A 24,177-nucleotide genomic window follows, 5' to 3' on the forward strand; every position below is an offset into this window, starting at 1 on the left:
CATGCATAAGATACATCACATTTTCTGTTCTGCTGATGCTATAGATTCAGTACCAATTCTCCAGACACATCAGTTATGAGCAAAAGTATATAATATAACCTCAGTTCTCTAACACTGGAAGGTTTGGAACAAGATGGATGTTGCTACAGCAATGTTACTTCTTTGATGGGAGAAAAATGAACATCCATCTCCCCTCCCCCCTTCAGGTGGTATCTTCAGTATCTGTTAGAGCAGTGAGGAATGTTTTTTTGTTTTTAATCTCATAACCAAGTTAGAATGAAGACATTGGCCACATAATACACATGCTCCATTAAAAAAAATTCTGAATCTTGGGCAATTGTTCTTGTGTAACTACTTTACAGATTCTAAAAGCAGTTATTGTCCAAAGCTGGAAGAACTAAAGTCTCCTCAGATGAGCATGTGCATGAATGGAAGGAGGTAAACAAAAAAAATAAAAAAGATGAGGTCTGATAGGGGAGCAGCCGGATAAGAAAATCAAAAAAGGAACAGTAATTTAAAGTTTATTCCAGCTATAATGCAGGTTATTCTGACTTTAAGGTAGCATCACATGGCATACTTCTGAGTCCATTCCCGAGATATTCTGTTGTACCTGCAATCAAAACCAGGAATTGCATCAGCATTGGCATGAAAATGACAATTTTCTAAACAGTTAATCATTAAGTATCACTTTATCCCCATCTCCCTATTGTCTTCACACTGCAAGAAGTCTCCCTCTATACTAGGATATACTTGATCTGAAAAAAAAAAACAATGAACAAATAGCTCCCTAGACTGACTAGAATATTCTCTAATTTACATGAAACATTTCAAATTCAAGACAAGCAGATTTGCTTCAAGTCTGTTGTGAAAAGCTACCGAAGGGGAAGGAATACAGACCACCTGGGGTGGGAGAGGCAAGGGGAGCTTTTGTTTAAATACTGTCCTTAGGTAAAGATTACAGATTATCACATGCCATAAGCAAAGATAACTTGGTTAATAAAATGGTTGGATACAGAACCGTAGGTTCTTATTTTAACCTAAAACAACAGTAAGCACTTCTTCACACTTAAAAATTTCTTTCCATATGAACATATTGCTCAAACAATTTGTATAACGGACATTAAAATAATATTTAAGTACACTACTTCCACAGGAATTGAGCTGACCATTAGTTTAGACTGAACTCCATGCTTGTCAGTAAGAAGTTAATTTTCAACTACAAAATCAGAACATAATCCCCATACATTTTCCTAGTTTATATGCAGAAGACAGACACTGCTGAATAATAGAAAGCTGAAATTTGGATTGTCTAAATTCACCCACATCTGAGCATAAGGTCTTGCTGCTGGGCATCACTTCTAATCAAAAAAATCTGGGTAAATACTTAACAGAACAATCTGAAAAGTTGACTAAAAACTCAATAATTATTTCATACTATTTTTTTTGTTTTCTTTTCTTTTTTTGGCCATGCAAGAGCAGTATCTGTGAGAAATAGTGACTAGCCAATACATTTCACACTAACCACAGATCAAGCTGTTAAATATCCACGTTCAGTAACTGGTGCATCCATTATCTGTTAGTTAATCCAGTGCCTTAGAGCATGCAGCACCCAAGTGCTGACAAGTTTCCATTTAGTTAAATGCACCATCATGTGCAGATATTCTTACCCTACAGCATAGCGTATTTCTCTGTCCACTCTCTTGCTAACCTATTGTACCTAATTGGACAAGTATATTTACATTAGTATAGATACGAAACAGTCTACTTCATAGAATTCTATTTGTGCAAAATGTTAAAAACTCACAAGGAAAAAGGTCGTTTCAACAGGGATAGGAAAAAAGTTATGAAGACTTTTTCAAGGGGAGCACCGAGATTAAAGGGTCAAGCTGCTATCAAAAGAAAGCACCAAAGTAACAAAACTATATTTTCCTCAATATGAACACCTAACTATATTCTACTTACGCGTGGTAAGCAAAATCTGGGCAGCACATAATTTAAAATATTGCCACAGACGTGAGAAAAAGACAGTCTTCTTCAGGCACAACTTTAAAGATAGTAAGCCCCTTTGTTTTTATATTATGTGCAAACAAGAAGAGGTACTACTTTGACACACAAGTTCTCTCCATCCTGGAATGTTACAGAAGGCTCACTCAGCACAACTGCTGTCTGACAATGCACTCTTCACAAAGTTTGTTAAAATATTAGTCTTAAACAACTCTGTACTTACTTGTCTCTGTCTGTTTTATAGATACGTGCAATCTCTGGCACTAGTGGGTCATCTGGATTTGGATCACATAACAGTGAACAAATGGATAAGAGAACTGTAAAAAAACAAGAATTCTCAATAGCAAAACAGGAACAACCATCTCAACTAATGGAGTAGAGAGCTTTGCCTTAGCACAAAGTCATCAAAGGAGAGAACCTTTTCCTGATATATGATGAAAATAAATTTGTAACCCACTCTATTTAGAAACCGCTGATAGACTTAGAAGTTTGCAAGAACTATTTGCTTCCTATTTCCCGATACTTATAGACATCAATAAGCACAGATGAGAACAGCACTGTCGTTCCTTGCACTGTGACGCACCATAGTAGCCAATAAAAGCACACTATTATGTAGCCTGATGACCAGCATATTCCATGGTTTTAATCACTAAACCTAGAACTTTTTCTTTTTTTTTAAATCAGACTGAATTATTTCTCTGTTGTATGTAAGGTAGCAATACTGTGGGGTCTGCACTGATAAAACTACATATGTGTTGTAAAGTAAGAGAGTAACACTGTTCTGGGTACCAACGAGGATTTTACCCTCTACTCTCAGTGTCTTTGAAAGAAAAACAACACCAACAGCATTAAAATGTAGGGAATCCACATTCAAATCACAAACCTACTCTTTGGACAGGCAGGAATTACAAGTTGTATAGACAAAGGAGCACTTCGATGGATCTTTTGAGGCCACAGTGACCAGTGGCTTTGAGGCAAAACAAAATTTGTTCATCGTGAAAGTATCTGAGAATTAACTGTTATTTACAATAGTAAAACGAGAAAAGCTACAGAGCTTCTGTCGCAGCACTACATCCTGAAGTAAAATCAGTAAGTAATATAATACAATACCAGTACACAGTGGCAGAACGCAACGTGTCAGTTTTCCTCTACTCATCTACAACGAAGATATGCCAATATAACTCTGCATGTAATTGTAGACACGCTCAGCCAAAAAAGTGTGCAGATTTCATTACTAAAAACTGACTTTAAATTAATATGCAAGTGTGTATTTACATGGACAGCTGCAAATAAGCAGTTTCTCAGCCTTAGCTCAAGCACACCACCACAAGTGCCTGTTTCAATCCAAACGCTGGCAGGTTCCTCTGGGACCAAGCTAGTAAGCTGTGCTGAGAATATCAAAATAAATAAGTGGCCAGATGCGGCCTCAAACAGACATGTAGAAAAAGGTGTTAGAAAACACAGGAAGATATAATTATCGAACTGGCAAAACATAGGCTGGAATGAGTAAGGGAAAAATCAAGAGACGAGTAAGAACTCAAGACAATCAACGCTAGAAGGCACAGTATTCAACACAAGATGGAAACATTTGTCCTCCACACAAGTTACCTTTAGAAATAGTTAAAGCAGGAGACCACTGTGATCTTAGAATATCAAGACAAATGCTGCCATTACTGTTAATATTTGGATGATAGATTCTTGTTGTAAATGCAACCTGCAATAAAAAAAAAAAAAAAAAGAGGATTGTGTTTTGGTCTATATTGACAATGATGCCACCCTTTCTCCTCAGTCAAGCTATTAGTCAATTCAATTTACTTTAAAAGAAAAGGATTAAGCAGTTAAATTGCATCACATTCATGGAAATGCACCCAAGCCACTACCTTTCAGTTTCCAATTACCAGGCACTCCATTACAAGCAGAGGGAGGGTTTTAATAACGAGTGCCTCCATCATAAAGACAACACTCAACAGAAGTGCCTGAACCATGATAGCAGTGCTACCACAGAACTAAAAAAACTTCAAACATTATGGTGACTCCAAGCGTGCACTTTCATACTGACTAAAAATTGCAAGACAATACTAGTGGCTGATAAAGCTACAAAAAAGTATATTTTGCAATTATTGCCAAATTCTAACAGATACCATTTTACTGATTTAAGGCACGTGGCAAGTTAGTCCCTATCCAGTTTCACAGTCCTATAGACCAACCCAACTGTAAGACTTCACAGTCCCCTCAGCAAAAACATTACAGTAATGCCAGTGAGTTCCTGTTTAAGAAAAACAGAAATAAACCAAAGACATTCAGAATCCACATATATGAACTCACTCCCAAAGTATATGCTAACACACTCATTCTTGTGGTAGTCAGGGGAACTTCGCTAACCATGACACTGTAAGAACGGGTAAAAGAAGAACGAACTTGGCAATATTACAAAAGAGATGCTAACAGTTTCTGTACTGCACTTGGTTCCTTAAAGAACACTTATTTCACAAATGAGAATGCAATACTTACCTTAGGTGGTTTGAAAGGGTAGTCTGTAGGAAAGTGAATTGTCAAGAAGAATACACCACCTTGATATGGACTGTCATTCTGTCAAAGCAAACAAACAGTTCTCCTATTAACATCTTTAGGACTCAATATCACCAAAGATGTTGGTTTTAACAAATAAAAGGGAGAGCCAAACTGTTTAATCCACCAATATGAAAGAGATGCAATCAAAATTCAATTACTACTTCCTAAGGTAAGCAATGCAGAACAGACACAGGTCACTGTGGATGGACCTCACTGAGCTAACACTTTATCAAAAACAGCTGCTCTGACAATCCACTCAGGACAACTTGGCAAAAGCATCCAAATAACTCTGAGACAGCTCCAAGAAATATAGTTAACAGAGTAGGGGTCCTGTGAGGTTCAAACACCTGAAGTTCTGTGTTTGGAGCTTATGTGTTACAACCACCCAAGCTTACAGTGGCCATGGATGGCTCAAGGGCCTCCCATTCCTAAGTTCTGTCCTTGACTTAGGTATTCCTCAGCCCTGCAGAAAACCTACAAACACAAAACTAATTCTTGTTCCTTGAAAAAAAAAAAACCAAACCCAAACCCACAAAAAAAACCCACAAAACCCAAAACCCCACAACCAACACAAATAAAAACAAACAAAACCACCTCACCCTACCAGCACCAACAAAAAAAAAAAACCTCCACCCTTCCTGTATTAGAAATTTATTGTAATCTAGTATTAAAGTATTTTACATTTCCCTGCTCCAAAGAAACAGTTAAGGGGATAATTAATTCAGGCATTAATAATTAGCAGTAAAGCAGCATCTTGAATTACAAAAGCAAGCAGAGAAAAAATGGAGTGATAGGGATTGCCTAAGTTAGTAGTTATGAGGAGGACAGAAGTTTTTACTTGAAACTACAACTAAATTTCTGAAATAGACTTAATTTCATTGTTTATCCTGAAGACCACAATGCTTTTAATTCCAGACTAAGGGCAAAGGGAAAATTAATTTTCAGCATATACTTCTGAATTATTTGTAAATCTAATTTGCATATTAATTGCAAGAATATTTCACCAATGTGAGGAAATAGCTACATCTTGTTTAAACACCAAAAAATAAAATTCTGCAACACAAGACAAGAGACTTGAACCTGAAAACAGATAGGTTAGACGCTATCCAATCTCTGCTGCAGACCTTGCAGTCAAGACATAACCTCTTACACACTATCCAAGGCCTTGAGAAGCCAGAAAGCCACCCTTTTACTGCATGTATCCTGGGGATAAACTTTACCAATTACAGAAACTTCTCTGAGAACGTGTTAAATTGATGCATGCCCTCCTACATCTAAGAAAATCACAGCCTGTATAATACCATATTGCAGAGCTGGAAGGCCAGCTGATTGCTCCTACAATCCTTGTCTGTTAATTAAAGGCATTAAGCAACACCACAGTAGCACTAGAACTACTAACGCCACACTGCTACCAGGAGACTGCCCCATCTTGAAGTCGGAATGCAGACCTTCTGAGACCACAAAATCCATATGTAAAATAAAGAGCTGTACATTATTAAACCAGAAGGGGAAGCTAAAAATAGTAAAACCAAATTTAAGTTCAAGTGATGTTTAATACCTAGTGACCATACACACACCAGCTATGTAAAATCATACCCAGTGTAGTGCAGAACATTCTGTGCCTTTCAAACATGAATATAGGTATTAAACAATTTTATCTTTTTGAGGCACTTAGTTACAGTCAATAAGGACCAGGTACTTTGGAATGGAGAGTCATTTTTCCAGTCAAGTGAACCTGTAATAAGCACATTTTCCGTAGCCATTTTCTAAAACCTCACATCGCTATATATAAAGCCAGGGCAATTCAGTGTCACTGGTATTTAATTCCTACTCTGGCAGCCTCACCAAAAGCATCACATTGTGGCTGCAAGTCTACTGGCATCCAGTGTTTGTCTTCAAGTTACTAAAGATTGTTTTCTAAACATAGATAACCAGCCCTAAAAACTCTAGATGTCAAGTGTTTGGAGGTAATGACAAACGTCTGCCTTCTTTTACAAGGAAAAGTTGAATTCAGGTTTCAGATGCTTATCATGCACTTAACACACATTTTCCTCCAGTTATAACTGGAACATCACAATTTCAGTAACTTTTCCCCTTCTGTTACTGCAAGAATTCAAGATCTCAGTACATGATACCAGCTCAGTTAAGGATTCCCTGTTGTTTTAAAATCCACACAGAAGCATGGCAACTAATTCCTGACACTGGGGCCAGCTCCTACGACAAAGCTCATGCTCCATTCAAACTCTAGAAAAAAGTTAAACAAAGTTTCTAGACACTAAGCCATAACGCCTAACATTGCTCCAGAGATAATTTCAGCTGAAGTGTATGTCCCCATTAAACATTCCAGCAATTATTTTTTCCCCTCCTTGACTTTCTGTTAGTGTAATGAGTACCTCTAGAACTAAAGCCCAACAAGGGCAGTTAATAAAAAGTAAAACAAAAAAAAACCAAAACCCAATTTCCTCCTGAATAAGAGCTACTAGCTTAATATTACATCACAAGAATTAAAATACTTACAGGTCCCATAATTGTGGCTTGCCAATGAAACACTACAAAAGAAAAACTCCGCATTATTATCTATGCATGATATGCTTTGAGTTAGCAAAGCAAAACATAAAACTTAAGGGTTACTTACTGTCATCTCCAACGGGACCTGCTGAACACTGTGCTGGAGGATCACGGGCTAAGTCACTAAGTTCCTTTAGGGAAAAAAAGAACAGAAAAACCCCAGTTCAGGAGGAATGCTGACGAACTCAGTCATTTTCGCCTTACATCCAGAAAAAAACCTTTAACACAGAAGAATGTGCAATAAAAACTATTAGAACCACTAGATCAGCATAAAAAAATGTCTTTATAAAGGGAACGACCACCAAAACTGGCTATGAAGGTAAACAGCTACAATGACTATGCTTTTCCAAGTACAGATTACTGCTGTAAAGACATCTCTGCTGAAGGACAACCAGAAAAGAGAGCAGGACGCAGAGTCTGAACAGGGCAAAGTCTAATCACTTTCTGACCAAGATTTTCAGTTCTTCAGTCTTAGCTAGAGAAGACTGAAGTACAAAGACAGAAATCTATTGATGAGTGGCCATGAAGCAGAAAGCACTATGCATGCAACATCTGATATCAAAACTCAGAACAGGAAAAAAAAAAAAACACCACAGAAACTCAGTTTAAAAGGCTAGCAAGTGTTGGAATCAGGTAAAACATCTGTATTTATGTTAAAATTCACATTTAAGACAACTATGCCTTTAAAATACTGAATAATTGAGCTGCGGAACCAGCTCCCTCCCTCTCCCATAACAGAGGCAATGAAAACAGAAGCTCTAGATGGAGGATTCCCTGTGCAATATCAAGATTACTGTGATGAAGCAAAGAAGCTCAGCATTAGTTTGCTTAAATGCTCTGCATACTATTTATTTGGACAGCATCTTTTAAAATTAAATTTATACTTTCAATTATGCAACAGATATCTTCCCTTCTTCCCTCCTTGCCTTTGAATCTAAAAACAGCTTCAAGAACTCGTATAAATCTACACTTGTCAGTGCATCTAGAAGCCAGGAGAAAAGGGAAAACCTTCAGTTTCTCTCCCATATATTAACAGCTGCATACAAGTTATTTCGCTGCAAGTCTTTACAAGCTATTAAAACAAGAACTTTCCATCACTTTGTCAGACATTTAAGAAACCCAGACATATCTATCATGCTGGAAACACGTGTATTTGGACCAGACAGCTAACTGTTTTGCCTGGAACAATCCTAACGTATATCCTTTAGGTTTCACAAACTCTGCACTTCATAAAAATTTAGGAAGTGCAAGCTAATATAAGATGAGGAAAAAAAGAATTACGTTCTCTGTAACTTAAATACCTTGTTCTTTGGTAAGGCAGTAGCTCCTGTGAACACTGAGAGGATAATACTACTTCAACATATACAAGTCCATACATTCCAAAAATCCCCAAACCAACATGAAAAAAATAGCAAACACCACCAAGTAAATTTAGTCTCACATTCCCCTCCTCCAACGCTAATTTTGATGAACTTTCCAGCTAACCAGACTTCAGTTTTGCACTGAAATCAGACTTTTGTAAAACAGAATTACACCAGTTTTCGTAAGGAATAACACAATTAAGTTAATATTATGGTTCCTCTCACTGCTGCTGTTAAAGAAGTGCGGACAACAGCTCTTTCCAGATCATCACAGTAAATCTATTTCAAGCACATTTCTTTATACCCTCCAGTTATTATTGGAGGTCCCTGTGCCAGGCTTATTTCTGGCATGAAATATCAATTATTAGGTCCATATTTCTCTCAGCATCCTCTAGAAAAAAATCCAAGATTTCTAATATACTTGGAAAGACAAAGAAGAAATGTAGAAGAAGTTTTAGATAGAAAGCTTTTCTAATTTTCAGGGTGTTTTTTTTTTTTTCCATTTAACAAACACAGTGGGTTTTGTTAATCAGGCTTATTTCTCATCTAAATTTATCTTCCAATTCCAAGAATGATCAATGGTTTCCAAAGTCCAGAGAAAAAAGTTCCACTGGACCTTTTGTCCCTCCAAATAAGTTGTAGCAATGGAATAATTAGAAAGATACAAATGTTACTATTTTAACACAGTTGTGTAGTTATTACTGGATTATTTTACTTAACCAGGGAAGAAGATCAGATACAATTTTTTTTAACTGCAACAGGGACTAAGAAATCTGAAAAGGCTATTTTCATGCAGTTTATGAAAATTATAAAAATGAGAAGCATTAAGACAAGGAAGGACAAGGAAAAAGTCTGCATAAAGTGAACTGTTAGAGGTATGTGCATTAGACTAGAGAGCTCTTCAAAAGGTACTATCATATTCAGAGTAAAAAAGAAATCAGTACCCAACATAAAAATAACGTATTTTAACACAGTAGGAAAATTAGAGCATATAAAAAAAATGCAACTAGGAAAAGCAAATAAGCAGGACTGCAGATGTTAGCAAATATTAAATTTACTAAGTTCTGGTGAAAAATTTGTGAACAAAAAAAATAAACCCCTCCACTAATATTAAGAATAACTTATAAGCTGAAACACACAAGTTGTAATATTCAAGTCTCCAGTGGTTTCAAATTAGACGTTCATATAGAGTTACCCCCTTTTAACCAACTGAACTGTTTTAGAAAGCCAACCAGCAGCAATTCTTATACGCTAAAGGACTAAAGTTTTGTCTGATCCTAATCACTTCAGTAAAAAGTAATTGTGCTAAATGAAGAAGTTTGAAATACAGATAAGGTTAGGAACATAGGCTACACCACTCAGCATTTCAGCCACAGAGCGAGTAATTGACTTAGTACTTTCAGAAAGAAAAAAGCTGAGGTGGCACACATTCTTCTGTTTGCTTCTCTTAGGTACTATGGACAGAAGAGTAAAGTTTGTAGGAAAGCTGTTTGCTTCAGCAGAGCATGAAGTGTTGTGGAAGAACTCAGACAAACACGGAACACACTGGCAAGCTTGGCCTACTCAGAGTAACAACAGGCCCATTTCAACCCCCTGTTAAGTGTGTGACACTTCACATCTACATAAAAGGAGAGAGGCTTGTTGCAATAAGGGATGCTCAACTCTAAAAACTGCCTCCTCCTGAAAGCTACAACTCCACTGAACCCAACAGGCAAACTGGAATAACCGGAAACTAAACAAGCAGAGGCACGTGGATTGCAATATTTGAAGCGCTACTGAAGCATTTCATTCAAGGAAAGGGAGAAGCTTTCTCAAATTATTTTTTTTTTAAGCTTCCCACTCAGCAGCAGGACCAGAAACTGAGCAATCACTCACAACTGTTCTAGAACAGGAAAATATTTAATAGGAAAAGTATTTCTGACTTCAAAACTAAGCTTCATCATTTCCATGAGATGATTAAAAAAAAACATTTAAAAATCGGGTTGTAATTTTTCCCCTGCTTTCACTCATTTCTCACAAAAGGGTAAAGAACACATTAAACGTTACTTTACAAAGCAGAATTTGACTAGCACTTTAGAACTTTAACGTGTTCCCAAGCACTGTTCTGTAAAATTTCTACACATAAGGGCTTTATGCTTCTAATATTCCTCCAGCTACACTATTTACGATCTCCAACTTTGCTTCTTTTTGTTTCCATTCAGTTTCAGTAGTGCTTTGCTTTGTCAAGCAGTACCAAGGTACATCCCAAACTTTCTTAAAAATCCCCTAAGTAGAACCCACACCTTCCTGGAGTCAGCTGCTAGTTTCTCACTTTACAGGTGGCTTAAGGGGAAAAAAAAAAGAAACAACTCCCAAGAAGCACATTCCAAAGACTTTTAGGTAGAAACAATAAGCCAAATTTGGTTCAGAGTGATGTGTTACATGCCTATCCAAAAGGATTAGTCTTGAATTACAACTGTGATTAGTTGCCTCTGGCACTGCCAGAGGTTTCCGGTACAGCTCCAGCATATCATCATTTCTGTGTCCCAGTTTCCAAATATAAAGTTGTGATAGTTCCTACCTCCCCACAGGAATGCTTAGTCACTTCGCATTTCACAGGTTTAAACACTGTTTAAGGAGTAAGCACTACTGTTAGAGAACAATGGCTACGTAGCATATACAAGCAATACATGTACAATTTTGCAACAGAGTTTCAGAAAACTGAGGAATAACTGGAAATAAAGTAACAGTACTGCTCAGTGCAACAGACAGATCTGCTTTAACAACTTCCGTACCCTGCTCCTCTGCCAGTTTCACATTAGGTCTGTTCTCTGATGCAGTTTCATTGGTGAACCAGCCACATTCTTTCTTCCTGTTCTTTTTCTCTACAAATTCATCAAAAAGCTAATAAAATAATACACAAGTATTTTCAAGAAGAAAATGCTTGTAAAATCTAAGTAATCTGCTTGATTTGCATAAACATAATTAACATAGAGAATATGGCTTATGCTTCAAGTGATGACCCAAAACATCAGCACATGAATGCAAACATGCAACTACCACCCTATTATAAACCTCCACAGTGCCTGTTTTTTTCTAAACAGGAAACCTCCCTCAAATAACTCTTTCCTACCATGTATTTAAAAAAATTCCAGAAGTCACTGAAAGGTTGAAGAAAATTTAAAGAACAACAAACGATACGTCATCAAAATATGCACGAGTAAAACAGAGAAGGAAAATATTGAAGGGAACTAGTCCCTTTTCTCATAAGAAGTTTTCAGGTCTCAGCAAATTCAACAAGAAATTACGGCCTGATGCCTACCAAGATGCCCTTCTTACAATGTACCATGTAGAGCAGCATCAGTGTCAGTTCCTTTTCTTCCCATTTGTCAGAATTTATACTCCCTGTGGCACAACGGCCACATTTTTTCTAGTTTAAGCTGGAAATAGCCAGGGCTTATTCTTAATGATAGTAACAGCTGATTTAAATACAGAGTGGCAGAAGACCATTCAACTTCCCTCCACAGGCTAAATTCACAGTTTAGATTTAATAATGGTTTGTAAAGATTTAATAGTGTTTTGCGACACCATTATTCGTTAAAATCATATATTGCAGCTTTCTGATTTGTAGTCAAGAAAGCACAATGGGAAAAAACAAGTTAATTTCCTTTAAGTTTCTAGATAACTTGTTCTACCTTGGAGGGCATGAAAGGTGACTTGCAGTTAAATCAGAAGTTTAAATAAAAAAGAGAAGGAAAAGAGAACATGCTTCAGCCAAAATAAATAAATAAAAAAAATTAATTTGAGTGCTTGTCTAGTGCTGTGTCAAACAGGATATTTCAAACTAAGCATCCAAAAATTCATGACTGAATATAATAATGAGTAGTCTTACTCATTAGCTCACAGCTGAAAACAGCTTTAAAAAAGAAGGAAGGATTGGAAGCAGCTATAAAGGGAGGGGACATTTAAGCCTGTTTTGAAGATTAAGAAGTGTCAACCAGTAAAGAACTACTGCCTCATCCCACACACCTGTATTTGCAACATTTGTTTCAGCATGAATATTAACTACTCCTGGAAGCTGAAAATAACAGTTTGAAAGAACACTGAATGGGGGTTCCTAAGGTGCATAAGAAAGCAATGGCACAATAAACATCACAAGACAAGTATAACCAGGAGAAAATTCCAGCAGAAAATTAGCAGTCTCAAACAAGCTAACCTTTTGACTAACAGTTATAAATGGATATAAACAACATATAATGACAGTACATAATACAGAAAGATATAGGTTCTCACCTTTTAAGAAAGGGATTAGAGCAGTATTCAGAGGAAACACATGAAGAGCAGTCACAGAAAACAGTGAGCACCAAAGAACACAGAACAGTTTTTGAGAAACCCAAAACGTGACCAGGAACGCAACAGTTGTGATCGTCCCTGCCTTGATTATTATTCTTGTTCTATTGTTAATGTTTCTCCTTTCACGAGCCTTTAGTACTTACGTTTTTCAGGCTACACACTTCATATTGTTTGTATAAGGTCTACAAACAATATTATAATGGTGTATTAAAAGACAAACAGAAATATTCATGGTTTAAGCCTCACTCTCAAGGAAGGAAATGCCAGAGTGCTGTGCAACTGTAATTAAGTCACCTTGTGTGATACAAACTACTCAGATGACTACATGCTATCTTTCCAAAGAACCTACCTTTCAGTCCACAAGCCCTTTGTGAATGAGACTATTGTCTACAGCTCTTCTCATCTTGTCTGAAATTTGGAAGGTGTACAGCGTAGGTAATGGTTTTCAGCAAATTTCAGAGTTACCACAGCTAAAATGGCTCTCTATTGTGTTCCAGCCTTTTGCAGAGCTCACCTCAGTAGATGGATTGGTCCAACTATCAGGAGCTCAGTTACCAACTTTGCTTTACCAGTCACTCACTAAAGGCATTCAGAACAAACTTAAGAAAAAATGTGCCAACCACACACCTGCAGTTGTGCTTTGAACTCAAAGGTGCAGCTTGTTTTCCTCAAAGTAATCAAAACCCACAGCAGCTGTCTTACTCAAGATGAAGAAAATCTGACTGCTTCACACACATCAATTCTGAGATACCATAACCATTACCATGCCCGGAAAATAACAGGGCTATTAAACCACATGCTCAATGTAGGATGAGGACCGTGCACATTGACTAAAGCAGGCTGAAGGCAAAAGTGTGACGTGATGCACTGGTTAACTACCTATCCATTCAGTCATAACCAGGTATGTTAATTCTGGCATTTCCAAGGTTCTGAATATTGGACCCTGAAACTTAGCATACTTTTCACTTGGAGGTTTTTCCTGCAAGAACCACACTGATTTCTAGTTCCATAACCCAGGACCAGAATGCAGCCCTTAGCGTAACTGGGCCACAAGAGAAGCAGCACGATGCACCTAGCTAAATGAAACGAGATGAATGGGAAGTTAAGGGACAGATTAATTTCAATACAGACAACCAGAAGTGATGCACCTCCAAAGGTGTCTATACACAAAGTAAGGCACTCTGGCCTCATGGCTACAGCTCAAGAATGAGATTTTGGCATCACAACAGACAATTTCACAGAAATGCTAGCTTAACACTGATTAGATGCTGGGATTGGCAGCATTAAGTGAGCTGCCCTGCAGCTGGTCAAGGATACATTAATGTCCAGCAGAACCTCATCACCAGCATCTGACAGGTCAACCAGAAGCAGCACCTGTATGCACACGGCCCTGGACTCGATGCAAGAGAAGCCTCCTGGAGTTCGCCAAGTCTACTCAAACAACAGCTTTGGGGACTGGCAATGTACAGGAAAAGTTTTTGTAGAAATTGCCAGTGGCCTTAACTGGACATTTAACCACAGTAAGCCTGCTCTTTATGAGTATATGCAAGTATTCTCCATGTTCTCAAGAAAATGTATGGAAAATAGGGTCGTGTAACAAAGTTACCAAATTAATATTCTAACAAGTAACACCACATCTATAGTCACACAGTGTGGTGAAGCCATCATTTAGATGTAGTCTGATATATTATTCTGAAATTTAATTATTCAACCTAATGAACCCTGAAAATCAGCTCTCCTTTTAAAAAAGCTATCTTGCCTTCGACCACTCCTGGGTTTGTGAATCTAAAGGCGTATGTGAAACCTATTGTGACATACCACATCAGTATATTCTATGAATACAACTACATGGGGATAATTACACTAGCTTATCTACAGCTGTTCAATTACCCTGTCATAACACCATATTGTGCATAACTACCCTGCATGATGGTTCTGTGTTTTGAACAACTAGTGGTAGAGATGCAAAACTAAGGGCCTGTCCATAGGACTAGGTACAGTTACACAAAAAATCATCTCACACTGAGCCAACGCTGTTAAAAAAAAGGCTCTTTCTGGAGTGCAGCTGCTCTTACAGTGGAGTTCCACCTCAGCTATCCAGAGAACACCCATGTCCATACAAGGGTCTTTAAAAAGGATGAGGGGGAAAAACAAAAAAAAAGATGACAATGAAGGAACGTGTTTAAAGTGTACTTACGAACTGACTGCAACCTGAATCAGAGGAATGGAAGGGGGGCATTGATTATCTGGGAAATTGTCATTCAGGAGATTCTCCTGTATTACGCAAGGCAAGAAGAAATGAAAATTAAGGCTAAAAGGGGAAATAAAGTTTGCAGTTACCTGATTTACAGAATTAGCTGACATTATTACTCAAATAGGCCACCAAAGGTTGGGAAATACTGCCTTAGAGCAGAACACTCATAGTTAAACAAACCTAAAAGAGCTTTTGCAAGTGCTCTTGGAAGAGACCACAGAAGAGATGAGCACCTAGCCAACCTAACTAAGTTACAGACAAATCTCACTACAAAATTAACTGAGTTTAACACAATCCTCATATCCTCCATCAAGAAGACCTAAAGCACTTTAGCATCTGCACTCAGTTCAGCTTCCAACTCTGGTGTCCAGATGCTTGTGGGAAGGATTAAACATTTGTCTCCTTTTTCACTGGGCCCTAACATTTGAGCAGCAGTCTGCAATCCTCCCATCTTTCTTTCTTAACACCAGAACAAAACCCCATCATAATTACACTGGCAAAAACTGCAGGAGATCTTGAAGATGGTCTAGCATATCAGGCATCTCAAAGGGATGAAATTTAGAACAAAGGCTTCCTTTGTACAAAATTTTAGTACTGAAGTTTACAGTTGATAAGAAGATTGAAAAACGTTTAAATAAAATAAATTCCCCTCTATTAAGCTTTCAGTCCAAAACGCTGCAATGCTCAATTTAGTTCATTTTTCAGTATTAAGCCCTGCCTACACCCAAGTGTTTTATACAGAGTTGCCAAAGGCATAAATACCAATTAAAACTTGTGAATGTAATTTTAACTAATTTTTTTTTTGCAAGGCTTCCCCAACACAACCCATTAATGTATCAGATCAGTGCCCCATAAAAAGCCCACTGAATAAAGTTGGGTTTTTTTTTAAAGAAAGCTCCATTACTTTCCATTTATATTTTGAGGTGTTAAATTCACATTCAAGTTTACAAAACCATCTAGTGAGTGAAAACAACAGCTTAAGCCTCTCTTCTCATAAAGCCAGCTTGACAAAAGCAACTGCACATAAAAATGCACTACTGACTGCAATCATAGGTACATTCCCACTGCTGCTTTCACGTCTTACCCTATTTTTTTTTTCCCTGCATATTATACCAGCAGGTATAATGTCATCACATCAGTCACATGGAAAAATTAAAATGCATGCCTGCAACTCAGCCTTTTCAATGTAAGCTACAGCATCTTAGCCTAAACTATTAACAGAAGTCAGCTTATACTGAGATACCAGACCTAATACTGAAGTACAGACCACATGTTCCAATCTGCCAGCTCTGATGCACAGGGGAGGGACTTACACAGGAACACGAGGCAGGCAGTTAAAGTGGCAAAACCGTAATATTTACAGCAAAGATTTATCAGAGATGGCGTTATCAATGCCCTAATCTGAATTACACAAAAGCTCTACCCTTTCCCACTCCTCCTTACCAGCTGTCACTTGACATCTCAGACAAGGTTAAGAACCTCCATCCTCTCTCTCCTTCAACAGTTCAATCTAGTGGACACGGAGAAAACATATGCGGGTAGGGGAGGATGCCACACTAGAGGTGGCCTCCATAAGAAACAGAGATGCCTTTGCCAAGAGGCAGTTCACTTTTCTGTATTCAACAGCTGCTCCTTACAGCTGTTTACATCCTTCCCCCCCTCCCTCTCCATCCACCCCCGCTTTTTCCCATTAACGTGTGAGCCCAAAGAAAGGCATTAATGCTTCAGAGCTGGTTACAGACTGGGGAAGCAATTGAAGGGAGCTCATTCCGCATAGTTCTATATCAGCTCTTCTGTAGGAGAAATTCACACAGGGAATAACAGTAGAAGCACTGGCTTACTTTCAAAAACGCATCTTTAAAAGCTGGAATAATTGTGAAGAAAATGTTGGCTGGACAACCTTATCACCCTGTACATTATCACTCTCAAATCCTCAACATACTGGAGAACTAAGTTTTTAAGGTATGCAAGGAGTGCCCATCTAATGGAATATTGATCTCTGAAGTTCTGTAAATTACTTAAGTGAGATTAGGATCCCCTTCTCCTCCCATTCCAAAGCTCACATTTAAAGATCTATGCTGACTGGGAACTTGCTTCACAAGCAGGATGCCCAATTAACAGGAGAAATCTTTAAGTTACTGCAGTCCAAACCTTCTAGTGAAGGAAACATGAAATTTCCTGTCTCATAAAAAACCAAACAGTTCTTAAAACACATCCAAGACCTTAATTGTAAATGCTAGACCTGAACAGAGGTATTAAATCTACCCAATTAAGAAGCATTATTTCAATTTTAATTATATTCATTTCATAGTACGTCACTTCTAACTATTCAGACAAGCTAAATCTTGAACAGAATTTAAGTGATGACACTTCCATGGGATGCTGAATAATTTTATTCTGACTTTTAAGAACTCCTGAAGTTCCTCGGTACTAATGCCTCCCTAACTGCATGACTGAAATCTCATGATTTAAAACCAACCGCTGTCTTCTGACCACTGAGTGCCATAGCTGCACACCATTATCTGAGACAGGACTTAAGTCTACCCCCAAATACTCAAAATAGTTAGGGTGAACTGGCTAATGTAAAAAAGGTTATTCAATGCATAGAGAGCATTCACAAAGGTTTAAAGCATTTTAACTAAGCTTACATCAGCTACATTTAACTAGGTAGTTAATCTTAACTTTCTGAGCCTCTAAAGAGACAAATCCAGACTTATTTCTAGACACTCAATCGAACCCTAAGATCACACACAAAACTTCATGTTATTTAACTATTTTGAATAAGCCCAGCAAACTAAATCCAAGACTGCCCACAAAAATAAAGTACTGTAGATTTCACACAGAGAAGACAACTGAATTCCAAGCAGCTTTCCCTTGTTAAGCTAATTCTTTAAAATTTCATACTAAGTTCTAAAGAAGACAGTAGCAGTCTAAAACAAAAGTAATGAGCAGGCTTTACAACACAAACCGAATCACCTCTATAAAAGCTACACCTCTGGTTAAACTCATGTAGATTTCCATGCTGCCTTCATTACTGTATATTACATCCAATCTCTGAAAAATATTATTATGCACATCTGGAGGAGTGGGGTTAAAGTTGCCATTAATCCAGGAACAGCAGTAAAGACTATAGCCTTGAGGAAAATCGTCATTTAGTCTCCACTCCACCACTGTCAAGGGAAGCCTCCTATCCATACTTAAGTAGCGATAAATGGTTTTGCCACATTCCAGGTGCTTTTAGCTTCTAGAATGCCAACTCCACTTAAGATTTTCTAAAAAAATACCCCCAACATAATGATGCTGGCAGACGCTATGCTTAATCAAATGGACATAAAACACAGCAGGCACAAGTTTTCTTAGGGATTTCACAGGCAAGACATTTCATGCATACATCTCCTCTATTAATTCTATTTTTAGCCTGTCAAGATCACCACTTAGGCCTTTCATACTCTCTCACTTAAATAGATGCACACAACAGTGATAAAAATGGATGTATACCAACGATGTAACGTTCCCAAGTTTTCTCAGTTTTATGCATCCTCAATTCTTTACTCCTACATAAATGTTTCCCTACTACTGGATCATCACCATTCGAATGGGAAGTGCCAATGTGCCACAGCAATTACAGGACGTGCCTTTAGCAGGACAACTCAACACTTCAGACCAGGAACATGTGTCATAAGCACATAACATGCATTTAATAAAAGCCCATAAATCAAGAAGAATTTTCCATTGCCTTTATAATAATTATGGAAAAATTTCATCCTTAAGAAAGGAAAGTCAAAATTAAGCTATAGGTTCACATTATTCCATAGTCTACCACCCTTGTGCAAAGCAAGCTGTTTCAATAAAAGCAGAGTTTTGCAAACCAAGTGCAGGCTGCCCTCAGCGTGGGTGGCACAGATGTGATGATGAGCTCCAGCATAACATAATCTTTCTGGGACTGGCTATGTACCTGACAACTACTTCAGTCTAAAGAGAGCTTTGTAAAGGGCGTCCCAGAAGTAGAAAACCTAACATAACACATGAATACTCATGTGCTTTCATTCCCAAGACGAAAATAGAATTTGACAGTTATGTTCTAAGTAGGGGGTGTTGTATTCCAAATGTGTAATACACTTCAGATTAATTTTACACACTCTAATCCAGTTTGAAAGTTTGATTTACTCAATATAATAAAGAACTGTATTTTGCTTGATACGTCAAGTCCACAAAGAGGCAGTCAACCAAACAGGCTGAAAATACCTTCACTGGTGCATCTGGCTTGTCATCTGCTGCATGAGACAATGAATCCTAGCCCTGACAGGTAATACCACAAGTCAGACTAAATCAGCTACATGTGATTACACTATTTTGAGGTCCTGGTCTCTCTTTAGCTTGTTCTAATCTAGTGCCAACAACATACTACAAGGAAGCAAAAAGTTTCAAGGTCTGATCTGTGACCTTATGACTGAAAGACAGGGAATCCCAGCTCACTAGTGAGAACACACCATTCGCTGACTATACCAGCTGCCAATATTAAAATCTAAATTCACTACCACCTCGTTACAAAATTGGCCCTGCTATTTTTGGATTTCAACCTCAAGCCCAGTAAACAATTGTACTGGAAACCATGCTTGAGAAGAAAGCAACTTGCAAGCAATGGTTTCAGCCTAATAAAACATCACTATACAGATTGGCAAGCACAAAACGAAAGCTGTAAACCCTGCAAAAATTTCAAAGAGTAGCTTGTAGCATGGTGTGATTAAACTGACTAAACACAGAACCTTCAAAAATAAACCAAAACAAAAACCCAGAACCCTAACCTCTCTCATCAATCCTAACCTCCAGCAGTGGGTAAAGGAAGACGGTTGCAACTACACTGTACCATAGAGCATAAGAACCAGTACAGGACAAGACGTGACACTGATTCCAGAATCAGGCTGAGTAATTTTAAGGTTATGACCACCAGATGACCATGTAAGCAGGGGTCTGCTTTGGTTTACATTTGTCAGTAAATTCTTACCTGCAGCCTGAATGTGTTTCATAAGCATGAGTCGATGACAAAGCACACAGGGAGTATCCTAGCTGCATTTCAATTCAAGTGATTTATCATCCACTAATACAGGAGAACAAGTTCTGATGGCAGATTCAAAAGGAATTGTTTTGAAACTCTTGCGAGAGGGTAGCTATAATTTGAAGACAATTCATTTAGCTAGCACTAATCCAGAACAGTCTTAAAATTGTCAGGGATAACAGAACTATCCTTTCACTAATAAATGATAAATAACCTCATTTTGACTGAAGTAAGTCCACAAGCACCGCCAAAAGAGATGTGAAAATACAGGAAGGCTAATAGGTAGCAAACTTTATACCCCGTCTATAAAAGGTGTTTTGTGCACCGAAATTTAGGTTGCGATGTCAGGACACACTGACTCTGCCATCTTGGCAGGCTCCGAGATGACCAAGAAACTCCTCTCAGTTCTCGAAATACGTAAGCGTTCCACGTAGCTCGCGTAGGAGCACAGATCAGCAGCGACTTCCCGGTAACGCCACTGCGCTCCCACCGCGTTTGCAATTACATCCCCGCAATTCTCAAACCCGAAGCGCTGCCCGCCCGAGCGCAGCCTCCCGTTGGGAGCCTTCTTCCCTGGGAGAGGTTTAAGAAAACACCAACGAAAAAAAACAAACCAAAGGAAGCCCCAAAACAACAACCCCCCCTCCCTTTCATCACCCCGGCATTTTTTCCGAGTTAGCCGCGAAGTTGCTCCACCCGGGGCCGGTTGTGCAACGGGTGCGCACTCCCGGGCGGCGCGGGGGGCGATCCCGGGGAGCGGAGAGGAGGGCGCGGCGGCCCCGGGTCCGTGCGTGCCGCGCTGCTATTGCAGGAGGCGAAGGATCCCGGAAAGAGCCCGAGCGGGGCGAGCCCGCCGCCATCTTACAATGCGGGAAAGAAGTTGCACGGCACAGCGGAGGGGGACGCGGCCCAGACGCTCTGGGAACAGCCGGGGGGACACCCGGCGGCGCTCACATCGGAGCCTGTGCCCCCCTCCGAGTTGCGGAGCTTCGCCCCAAGGAGCCACCGCCTCGCGGCCTCGCTCCTCCGATCCAGAGGCGAGGGAGAAGGGGGTAAAGGAGAGAGGGAGAAGGGGGTAAAGGAGAGAGGGAGAAGGGGGTAAAGGAGAGAGGGAGAAGGGGGTAAAGGAGAGAGGGAGAAGGGGAAAAGGAGAGAGGGAGAAGGGGAAAAGGAGAGAGGGAGAAGGGGAAAAGGAGAGAGGGAGAAGGGGAAAAGGAGAGAGGGAGAAGGGGAAAAGGAGAGAGGGAGAAGGGGAAAAGGAGAGAGGGAGAAGGGGAAAAGGAGAGAGGGAGAAGGGGAAAAGGAGAGAGGGAGAAGGGGAAAAGGAGAGAGGGAGAAGGGGAAAAGGAGAGAGGGAGAAGGGGAAAAGGAGAGAGGGAGAAGGGGAAAAGGAGGGGGAAGGGTGGTAGAAGGGGAAGGAGAATGGGAGAGGGAGAAGGTGGGAAGGGGTGAGGGAGAAGGTGGGAAGGGAGAAGGGAGGAAGGAGAGAAGAAGGGAGAAAGGGGAGAGGGGGAAGGGAGGAAGGGGAGAGGGGGAAGGAGCGAGGAAGAAGCGGGGAAGGAGCGAGGGGGGAAGAGGGAGATGGAGAGAGGGAAAAAACCCTAACCAGACAAAAAAATAAAAATAAATAACACGCCGGGGGTGGGGGAGGGAACGGGGTGTCGTCGGCGCTCACCTTGTTGATGCGTTTCAGCGCCATTGTGTGCGAACGCCGCCGGGCCCGTCTGCGCCGCGGTGACTCCGCGCTCCGCTCGCGCGAGGGGGGGGCCGGGGAGGGGGCGGGGCGGGGAGCGGCGAGGGCGCAGCCGCGCGCCTCCTTCCCCCGGAAGCCGCCCGCGGGGTGCCCGCCCGCCCGCTCCGCCGCGGAGCGAGGAGAATGGAGTGTACGGGGAGGAAGCGCGGAGGCGCCGCCCGAGAGACACCGAGACACGGAGAGAGGCCGTGAGGGCCCAGACAACCGCGAGCGGCAAAGCCGCCGGCAGCACCTCCCCCCTGTCCAGGCCGTGAGGGGAAAGGGGCGGGGCCCGCGCGCGCGCGGCGGCCCAGCGGTGGTCTCGCGAGAGCCGCGCGCGCGCGGAAAGAGGCGGGCCTCGACCGCAGCGCAGCCGCCCCGACCGTGACGCCGCTGCCGCCCCCCCCAGGGCACGCGCGGCCCCCTGATCGCAGGCTCCGCCCCGTCCTCCCACGAAATGGCGGTGGCGGCCGGATCTCTATCTGTGCACTGATGCCGCGCGCCGGATCCTTCCGCGCGTTAATGATCCGCGATCCACTCGACAGAGGCAGCGGTGCCTGCGGCGCGTCCTGCGCGGTACCGGGCTGAGGGGGGCGACTGTCCCCATCCGCTCTGACCCGGCGCGGCCTGCCCTGAGTGCTGTTCGGGGTGTTGCAATATAAAAATGATATCAGGTGTTGGAGGGTGTCCAGAGGAGGCCACTAAGGTGATGAAGGGTTTAGAGGGGAAGGTGTATGAGGAGAAGCTGAAGTCACTTGGTCTGTTCATCGTGGAGGAGATGGAGGGGTGACCTCATCGCAGTTTACAGCTTTCTCACAAGGGAAGGAGGAGGAGCAGGGGCTGATCTCTTCTCTCTGGTGACCAATGAAAGGACCCAAGGGAACGGCAGGAATGTGCCAAGGGAGGATACTAGGAAAAGGTCTTTTACCCAAAGGGTGGAGGAGCACTGGGTCAGCTGCCCAGGGAAGCGGTCATGCTGCCAAGCTTGACAATCTTAGAATCATGCAATGGTTTGGATTGGAAGGGACGTTAAAAGATCATCTAGCTCCAACCCCCTGCCATGGGCAGGGACACGTCCCGCCAAATCAGACTGCCCAAGGCCCCATCCAACCTGGCCTTGAACACCTCCAGGCGGCCACAACTTCACTGGGCATCCTGCGCCAGTGCCTCACCACTTCATAGTGAAGGAATTCTTCCTAATGTCTAGTCTAAATCTGCCCCTCTCTACTTTTATTGTTCTCCCTTGTCCTATCACCACAAGACATGAAAAGGCCCTCTCCAGCTTTCTTGCAGCCCCTTTCAGGTACTGGAAGGTTGCTGTAAGATCTCCTCGGAGCCTTCTCCAGGCTGAACAAGCCTAACTCTCTCAGCCTGTCAATATCGCAGAACCCTTTAGACAATGCACTCAAACACACAGTGTGAATACTGGCATTGTCCTACACAGGGATAAATGTTGGACTCAATGGTCCTTGTGGGTCCCTTCCAACTCAGGATATTCTGTGAGGTTCCAGCATTGTTCTGCCTCCAGAGAAACAAGCCCAGTACTTCCACAGCCTGATCTGCCGCGGCGCTTGGCGGGGTGTGGACCAAGGAGGGCGTTCGGGTGGGAGAGTGGAGGCCATATTATCACTGTGGCCCCAGCTACAGAGCTAAGGGTCTCCTCTTGCCTGGGAGAGAAGCAGCATCAATCAGGAGTCCAGGCCTGGGGGCGAGAGCCAGACCGTGGAACTTTGCTGTACTGGCATATCAAAACGTAAACTGAACGTCCAGTATAGGGAAAAAACAGCACCAAAGGGGAAATGCAGTAACAGACTGTCAGTGCAGGGGGTGGCAAATAATGTTTTAACTTGCAGTGATACCTTCTGCAACACTTCCAGCCCCTAGGAGGCTTTTTTTTTTCTTTTGCACAGCACGGGTCAACAATTTGCTCTCAGCCAGGCTCATTTTCCTCATAGTAATAAATTGTGTAGATTTATGCATCATTGTGTACATGGGGAAGGACTCCTACTCCACGTCCATGAAGTAACAAGCAAAGAAGCACGGCCAGAGTGCCCTTCTTCTGTAGCAAGGGGATATATTGCATTAATAGACATGGCATTTGCCACCCAGGGAGTACGGATGATAATTAGCTAAATCCTTTGCACTGAACCAAGTTTGCATTTGTTACTATGGCTTTATTGCACTACTGTTGAGCTTTCTTGCTATCTAGGATGTTAATGATTGCTTGTTTGGGGAAAGCAAAGTATTCAGAAAACCTGATTGTGTAACAAAGTTTTCAGTATGAACCTTGAGAATAGCC

The 24,177-nt window shown here is 41.0% G+C and overlaps 1 protein-coding gene across 1 annotated transcript; it reads right to left on the bottom strand.

Annotated features, from left to right (window-relative positions):
• Positions 1-205: 205 nt before the first annotated feature.
• On the bottom strand, positions 206-21,974 carry UBE2D3 (ubiquitin conjugating enzyme E2 D3). Its single transcript, XM_009571648.2, has 7 exons — positions 21,822-21,974; positions 7,211-7,274; positions 7,093-7,124; positions 4,516-4,593; positions 3,613-3,718; positions 2,228-2,321; positions 206-610 (listed from the first exon to the last, which is right to left on the bottom strand). The coding sequence occupies exons 1-7, from the start codon at positions 21,843-21,845 to the stop codon at positions 565-567; spliced, it is 444 nt and encodes a 147-aa protein (XP_009569943.2). The 5' UTR covers positions 21,846-21,974; the 3' UTR covers positions 206-564.
• Between the last annotated feature and the right edge of the window lie 2,203 nt (positions 21,975-24,177).

The sequence above is a fragment of the Cuculus canorus genome, chromosome 4 (genome assembly GCF_017976375.1).
Source record: "Cuculus canorus isolate bCucCan1 chromosome 4, bCucCan1.pri, whole genome shotgun sequence".
NCBI lineage: Eukaryota > Metazoa > Chordata > Aves > Cuculiformes > Cuculidae > Cuculus > Cuculus canorus.